At 99.5% G+C, this 7,500-nt stretch overlaps 2 protein-coding genes across 2 annotated transcripts in view; both read left to right on the plus strand.

Moving 5' to 3' along the window:
• Positions 1 to 5,432, plus strand: part of LOC134461757 (basic proline-rich protein-like) — a gene marked incomplete at both ends in the record, with an annotated part of 10,942 nt that extends 5,510 nt beyond the window's left edge. Inside the window, one exon of the mRNA XM_063214625.1 lies at positions 5,266 to 5,432. Coding sequence (XP_063070695.1) covers positions 5,266 to 5,432 — 167 coding nt within the window. The remainder of the gene's footprint in view (positions 1 to 5,265) is intronic.
• Positions 5,433 to 5,469: 37 nt separating this feature from the next.
• LOC134461911 (basic proline-rich protein-like) lies at positions 5,470 to 7,127 on the plus strand (the record flags this gene model as incomplete). The annotated part of the gene is made up of 2 exons (XM_063214751.1): positions 5,470 to 5,911; positions 6,076 to 7,127. Coding segments are annotated over 2 exons (1,494 nt in total), but the record flags the coding sequence as incomplete, so codon positions are not given.
• Positions 7,128 to 7,500: the final 373 nt, after the last annotated feature.

Below are 7,500 nucleotides of genomic sequence, written 5' to 3' on the forward strand. Positions count from 1 at the left end.
CCCCCCCCCCCCCCCCCCCCCCCCCCCCCCCCCCCCCCCCCCCCCCCCCCCCCCCCCCCCCCCCCCCCCCCCCCCCCCCCCCCCCCCCCCCCCCCCCCCCCCCCCCCCCCCCCCCCCCCCCCCCCCCCCCCCCCCCCCCCCCCCCCCCCCCCCCCCCCCCCCCCCCCCCCCCCCCCCCCCCCCCCCCCCCCCCCCCCCCCCCCCCCCCCCCCCCCCCCCCCCCCCCCCCCCCCCCCCCCCCCCCCCCCCCCCCCCCCCCCCCCCCCCCCCCCCCCCCCCCCCCCCCCCCCCCCCCCCCCCCCCCCCCCCCCCCCCCCCCCCCCCCCCCCCCCCCCCCCCCCCCCCCCCCCCCCCCCCCCCCCCCCCCCCCCCCCCCCCCCCCCCCCCCCCCCCCCCCCCCCCCCCCCCCCCCCCCCCCCCCCCCCCCCCCCCCCCCCCCCCCCCCCCCCCCCCCCCCCCCCCCCCCCCCCCCCCCCCCCCCCCCCCCCCCCCCCCCCCCCCCCCCCCCCCCCCCCCCCCCCCCCCCCCCCCCCCCCCCCCCCCCCCCCCCCCCCCCCCCCCCCCCCCCCCCCCCCCCCCCCCCCCCCCCCCCCCCCCCCCCCCCCCCCCCCCCCCCCCCCCCCCCCCCCCCCCCCCCCCCCCCCCCCCCCCCCCCCCCCCCCCCCCCCCCCCCCCCCCCCCCCCCCCCCCCCCCCCCCCCCCCCCCCCCCCCCCCCCCCCCCCCCCCCCCCCCCCCCCCCCCCCCCCCCCCCCCCCCCCCCCCCCCCCCCCCCCCCCCCCCCCCCCCCCCCCCCCCCCCCCCCCCCCCCCCCCCCCCCCCCCCCCCCCCCCCCCCCCCCCCCCCCCCCCCCCCCCCCCCCCCCCCCCCCCCCCCCCCCCCCCCCCCCCCCCCCCCCCCCCCCCCCCCCCCCCCCCCCCCCCCCCCCCCCCCCCCCCCCCCCCCCCCCCCCCCCCCCCCCCCCCCCCCCCCCCCCCCCCCCCCCCCCCCCCCCCCCCCCCCCCCCCCCCCCCCCCCCCCCCCCCCCCCCCCCCCCCCCCCCCCCCCCCCCCCCCCCCCCCCCCCCCCCCCCCCCCCCCCCCCCCCCCCCCCCCCCCCCCCCCCCCCCCCCCCCCCCCCCCCCCCCCCCCCCCCCCCCCCCCCCCCCCCCCCCCCCCCCCCCCCCCCCCCCCCCCCCCCCCCCCCCCCCCCCCCCCCCCCCCCCCCCCCCCCCCCCCCCCCCCCCCCCCCCCCCCCCCCCCCCCCCCCCCCCCCCCCCCCCCCCCCCCCCCCCCCCCCCCCCCCCCCCCCCCCCCCCCCCCCCCCCCCCCCCCCCCCCCCCCCCCCCCCCCCCCCCCCCCCCCCCCCCCCCCCCCCCCCCCCCCCCCCCCCCCCCCCCCCCCCCCCCCCCCCCCCCCCCCCCCCCCCCCCCCCCCCCCCCCCCCCCCCCCCCCCCCCCCCCCCCCCCCCCCCCCCCCCCCCCCCCCCCCCCCCCCCCCCCCCCNCCCCCCCCCCCCCCCCCCCCCCCCCCCCCCCCCCCCCCCCCCCCCCCCCCCCCCCCCCCCCCCCCCCCCCCCCCCCCCCCCCCCCCCCCCCCCCCCCCCCCCCCCCCCCCCCCCCCCCCCCCCCCCCCCCCCCCCCCCCCCCCCCCCCCCCCCCCCCCCCCCCCCCCCCCCCCCCCCCCCCCCCCCCCCCCCCCCCCCCCCCCCCCCCCCACCCCCCCCCCCCCCCCCCCCCCCCCCCCCCCCCCCCCCCCCCCCCCCCCCCCCCCCCTCCCCCCCCCCCCCCCCCCCCCCCCCCCCCCCCCCCCCCCCCCCCCCCCCCCCCCCCCCCCCCCCCCCCCCCCCCCCCCCCCCCCCCCCCCCCCCCCCCCCCCCCCCCCCCCCCCCCCCCCCCCCCCCCCCCCCCCCCCCCCCCCCCCCCCCCCCCCCCCCCCCCCCCCCCCCCCCCCCCCCCCCCCCCCCCCCCCCCCCCCCCCCCCCCCCCCCCCCCCCCCCCCCCCCCCCCCCCCCCCCCCCCCCCCCCCCCCCCGCCCCCCCCCCCCCCCCCCCCCCCCCCCCCCCCCCCTCCCCCCCCCCCCCCCCCCCCCCCCCCCCCCCCCCCCCCCCCCCCCCCCCCCCCCCCCCCCCCCCCCCCCCCCCCCCCCCCCCCCCCCCCCCCCCCCCCCCCCCCCCCCCCCCCCCCCCCCCCCCCCCCCCCCCCCCCCCCCCCCCCCCCCCCCCCCCCCCCCCCCCCCCCCCCCCCCCCCCCCCCCCCCCCCCCCCCCCCCCCCCCCCCCCCCCCCCCCCCCCCCCCCCCCCCCCCCCCCCCCCCCCCCCCCCCCCCCCCCCCCCCCCCCCCCCCCCCCCCCCCCCCCCCCCCCCCCCCCCCCCCCCCCCCCCCCCCCCCCCCCCCCCCCCCCCCCCCCCCCCCCCCCCCCCCCCCCCCCCCCCCCCCCCCCCCCCCCCCCCCCCCCCCCCCCCCCCCCCCCCCCCCCCCCCCCCCCCCCCCCCCCCCCCCCCCCCCCCCCCCCCCCCCCCCCCCCCCCCCCCCCCCCCCCCCCCCCCCCCCCCCCCCCCCCCCCCCCCCCCCCCCCCCCCCCCCCCCCCCCCCCCCCCCCCCCCCCCCCCCCCCCCCCCCCCCCCCCCCCCCCCCCCCCCCCCCCCCCCCCCCCCCCCCCCCCCCCCCCCCCCCCCCCCCCCCCCCCCCCCCCCCCCCCCCCCCCCCCCCCCCCCCCCCCCCCCCCCCCCCCCCCCCCCCCCCCCCCCCCCCCCCCCCCCCCCCCCCCCCCCCCCCCCCCCCCCCCCCCCCCCCCCCCCCCCCCCCCCCCCCCCCCCCCCCCCCCCCCCCCCCCCCCCCCCCCCCCCCCCCCCCCCCCCCCCCCCCCCCCCCCCCCCCCCCCCCCCCCCCCCCCCCCCCCCCCCCCCCCCCCCCCCCCCCCCCCCCCCCCCNCCCCCCCCCCCCCCCCCCCCCCCCCCCNCCCCCCCCCCCCCCCCCCCCCCCCCCCCCCCCCCCCCCCCCCCCCCCCCCCCCCCCCCCCCCCCCCCCCCCCCCCCCCCCCCCCCCCCCCCCCCCCCCCCCCCCCCCCCCCCCCCCCCCCCCCCCCCCCCCCCCCCCCCCCCCCCCCCCCCCCCCCCCCCCCCCCCCCCCCCCCCCCCCCCCCCCCCCCCCCCCCACCCCCCCCNCCCCCCCCCCCCCCCCCCCCCCCCCNCCCCCCCCCCCCCCCCCCCCCCCCCCCCCCCCCCCCCCCCCCCCCACCCCCCCCCCCCCCCCCCCCCCCCCCCCCCCCCCCCCCCCCCCCCCCCCCCCCCCCCCCCCCCCCCCCCCCCCCCCCCCCCCCCCCCCCCCCCCCCCACCCCCCCCCCCCCCCCCCCCCCCCCCCCCCCCCCCCCCCCCCCCCCCCCCCCCCCCCCCCCCCCCCCCCCCCCCCCCCCCCCCCCCCCCCCCCCCCCCCCCCCCCCCCCCCCCCCCCCCCCCCCCCCCCCCCCCCCCCCCCCCCCCCCCCCCCCCCCCCCCCCCCCCCCCCCCCCCCCCCCCCCCCCCCCCCCCCCCCCCCCCCCCCCCCCCCCCCCCCCCCCNCCCCCCCCCCCCCCCCCCCCCCCCCCCCCCCCCCCCCCCCCCCCCCCCCCCCCCCCCCCCCCCCCCCCCCCCCCCCCCCCCCCCCCCCCCCCCCCCCCCCCCCCCCCCCCCCCCCCCCCCCCCCCCCCCCCCCCCCCCCCCCCCCCCCCCCCCCCCCCCCCCCCCCCCCCCCCCCCCCCCCCCCCCCCCCCCCCCCCCCCCCCCCCCCCCCCCCCCCCCCCCCCCCCCCCCCCCCCCCCCCCCCCCCCCCCCCCCCCCCCCCCCCCCCCCCCCCCCCCCNCCCCCCCCCCCCCCCCCCCCCCCCCCCCCCCCCCCCCCCCCCCCCCCCCCGCCCCCACCTCCCCCCCCCCCCCCCCCCCCCCGCCCCCCCCCCCCCCCCCCCCCCCCCCCCCCCCCCCCCCCCCCCCCCCCCCCCCCCCCCCCCCCCCCCCCCCCCCCCCCCCCCCCCCCCCCCCCCCCCCCCCCCCCCCCCCCCCCCCCCCCCCCCCCCCCCCCCCCCCCCCCCCCCCCCCCCCCCCCCCCCCCCCCCCCCCCCCCCGCCCCCCCCCCCCCCCCCCCCCCCCCCCCCCCCCCCCCCCCCCCCCCCCCCCCCCCCCCCCCCCCCCCCCCCCCCCCCCGCCCCCCCCCCCCCCCCCCCCCCCCCCCCCCCCCCCCCCCCCCCCCTCCTCCCCCCCCCCCCCCCCCCCCCCCCCCCCCCCCCCCCCCCCCCCCCCCCCCCCCCCCCCCCCCCCCCCCCCCCCCCCCCCCGCCCCCCCCCCCCCCCCCCCCCCCCCCCCCCCCCCCCCCCCCCCCCCCCCCCCCCCCCCCCCCCCCCCCCCCCCCCCCCCCCCCCCCCCCCCCCCCCCACCCCCCCCCCCCCCCCCCCCCCCCCCCCCNCCCCCCCCCCCCCCCNCCCCCCCCCCCCCCCCCCCCCCCCCCCCCCCCCCCCCCCCCCCCCCGCCCCCCCCCCCCCCCCCCCCCCCCCCCCCACCCCCCCCCCCCCCCCCCCCCCCCCCCCCCCCCCCCCCCCCCCCCCCCCCCCCCCCCCCCCCCCCCCCCCCCCCCCCCCCCCCCCCCCCCCCCCCCCCCCCCCCCCCCCCCCCCCCCCCCCCCCCCCCCCCCCCCCCCCCCCCCCCCCCCCCCCCCCCCCCCCCCCCCCCCCCCCCCCCCCCCCCCCCCCCCCCCCCCCCCCCCCCCCCCCCCCCCCCCCCCCCCCCCCCCCCCCCCCCCCCCCCCCCCCCCCCCCCCCCCCCCCCCCCCCCCCCCCCCCCCCCCCCCCCCCCCCCCCCCCCCCNCCCCCCCCCCCCCCCCCCCCCCCCCCCCCCCCCCCCCCCCCCCCCCCCCCCCCCCCCCCCCCCCCCCCCCCCCCCCCCCCCCCCCCCCCCCCCCCCCCCCCCCCCCCCCCCCCCCCCCCCCCCCCCCCCCCCCCCCCCCCCCCCCCCCCCCCCCCCCCCCCCCCCCCCCCCCCCCCCCCCCCCCCCCCCCCCCCCCCCCCCCCCCCCCCCCCCCCCCCCCCCCCCCCCCCCCCCCCCCCCCCCCCCCCCCCCCCCCCCCCCCCCCCCCCCCCCCCCCCCCCCCCCCCCCCCCCCCCCCCCCCCCCCCCCCCCCCCCCCCCCCCCCCCCCCCCCCCCCCCCCCCCCCCCCCCCCCCCCCCCCCCCCCCCCCCCCCCCCCCCCCCCCCCCCCCCCCCCCCCCCCCCCCCCCCCCCCCCCCCCCCCCCTCCCCCCCCNCCCCCCCCCCCCCCCCCCCCTCCCCCCCCCCCCCCCCCCCCCCCCCCCCCCCCCCCCCCCCCCCCCCCCCCCCCCCCCCCCCCCCCCCCCCCCCCCCCCCCCCCCCCCCCCCCCCCCCCCCCCCCCCCCCCCCCCCCCCCCCCCCCCCCCCCCCCCCCCCCCCCCCCCCCCCCCCCCCCCCCCCCCCCCCCCCCCCCCCCCCCCCCCCCCCCCCCCCCCCCCCCCCCCCCCCCCCCCCCCCCCCCCCCCCCCCCCCCCCCCCCCCCCCCCCCCCCCCCCCCCCCCCCCCCCCCCCCCCCCCCCCCCCCCCCCCCCCCCCCCCCCCCCCCCCCCCCCCCCCCCCCCCCCCCCCCCCCCCCCCCCCCCCCCCCCCCCCCCCCCCCCCCCCCCCCCCCCCCCCCCCCCCCCCCCCCCCCCCCCCCCCCCCCCCCCCCCCCCCCCCCCCCCCCCCCCCCCCCCCCCCCCCCCCCCCCCCCCCCCCCCCCCCCCCCCCCCCCCCCCCCCCCCCCCCCCCCCCCCCCCCCCCCCCCCCCCCCCCCCCCCCCCCCCCCCCCCCCCCCCCCCCCCCCCCCCCCCCCCCCCCCCCCCCCCCCCCCCCCCCCCCCCCCCCCCCCCCCCCCCCCCCCCCCCCCCCCCCCCCCCCCCCCCCCCCCCCCCCCGCCCCCCCCCCCCCCCCCCCCCCCCCCCCCCCCCCCCCCCCCCCCCCCCACCCCCCAAAAACCCGCACCCCCCCCCCCCCCCCCCCCCCCCCCCCCCCCCCCCCCCCTCCCCCCCCCCCCCCCCCCCTCCCCCCCCCCCCCCCCCCCCCCCCCCCCCCCCCTACCCACAAATCCCCCCCCCCCCCCCCCCCCCCCCCCCCCCCCCCCCCCCCCCCCCCCCCCCCCCCCCCCCCCCCCCCCCCCCCCCCCCCCCCCCCCCCCCCCCCCCCCCCCCCCCCCCCCCCCCCCCCCCCCCCCCCCCCCCCCCCCCCCCCCCCCCCCCCCCCCCCCCCCCCCCCCCCCCCCCCCCCCCCCCCCCCCCCCCCCCCCCCCCCCCCCCCCCCCCCCCCCCCCCCCCCCCCCCCCCCCCCCCCCCCCCCCCCCCCCCCCCCCCCCCCCCCCCCCCCCCCCCCCCCCCCCCCCCCCCCCCCCCCCCCCCCCCCCCCCCCCCCCCCCCCCCCCCCCCCCCCCCCCCCCCCCCCCCCCCCCCCCCCNCCCCCCCCCCCCCCCCCCCCCCCCCCCCCCCCCCCCCCCCCCCCCCCCCCCCCCCCCCCCCCCCCCCCCCCCCCCCCCCCCCCCCCCCCCCCCCCCCCCCCCCCCCCCCCCCCCCCCCCCCCCCCCCCCCCCCCCCCCCCCCCCCCCCCCCCCCCCCCCCCCCCCCCCCCCCCCCCCCCCCCCCCCCCCCCCCCCCCCCCCCCCCCCCCCCCCCCCCCCCCCCCCCCCCCCCCCCCCCCCCCCCCCCCCCCCCCCCCCCCCCCCCCCCCCCCCCCCCCCCCCCCCCCCCCCCCCCCCCCCCCCCCCCCCCCCCCCCCCCCCCCCCCCCCCCCCCCCCCCCCCCCCCCCCCCCCCCCCCCCCCCCCCCCCCCCCCCCCCCCCCCCCCCCCCCCCCCCCCCCCCCCCCCCCCCCCCCCCCCCCCCCCCCCCCCCCCCCCCCCNCCCCCCCCCCCCCCCCCCCCCCCCCCCCCCCCCCCCCCCCCCCCCCCCCCTCCCCCCCCCCCCCCCCCCCCCCCCCCCCCACCCCCCCCCCCCCCCCCCCCCCCCCCCCCCCCCCCCCCCCCCCCCCCCCCCCCCCCCCCCCCCCCCCCCCCCCCCTCCCCCCCCCCCCCCCCCCCCCCCCCCCCCCCCCCCCCCCCCCCCCCCCCCCCCCCCCCCCCCCCCCCCCCCCCCCCCCCCCCCCCCCCCCACCCCCCCCCCCCCCCCCCCCCCCCCCCCCCCCCCCCCCCCCCCCCCCCCCCCCCCCCCCCCCCCCCCCCCCCCCCCCCCCCCCCCCCCCCCCCCCCCCCCCCCCCCCCCCCCCCCCCCCCCCCCCCCCCCCCCCCCCCCCCCCCCCCCCCCCCCCCCCCCCCCCCCCCCCCCCCCCCCCCCCCCCCCCCCCCCCCCCCCNCCCCCCCCCCCCCCCCCCCCCCCCCCCCCCCCCCCCCCCCCCCCCTCCCCCCCCCCCCCCCCCCCCCCCCCCCCCCCCCCCCCCCCCCCCCCACCCCCCCCCCCCCCCCCCCCCCCCCCCCCCCCCCCCCCCCCCCCCCCCCCCCCCCCCCCCCCCCCCACCCCCCCCCCCCCC

Source organism: Engraulis encrasicolus, chromosome 13 (genome assembly GCF_034702125.1).
Source record: "Engraulis encrasicolus isolate BLACKSEA-1 chromosome 13, IST_EnEncr_1.0, whole genome shotgun sequence".
Taxonomy (NCBI): domain Eukaryota; kingdom Metazoa; phylum Chordata; class Actinopteri; order Clupeiformes; family Engraulidae; genus Engraulis; species Engraulis encrasicolus.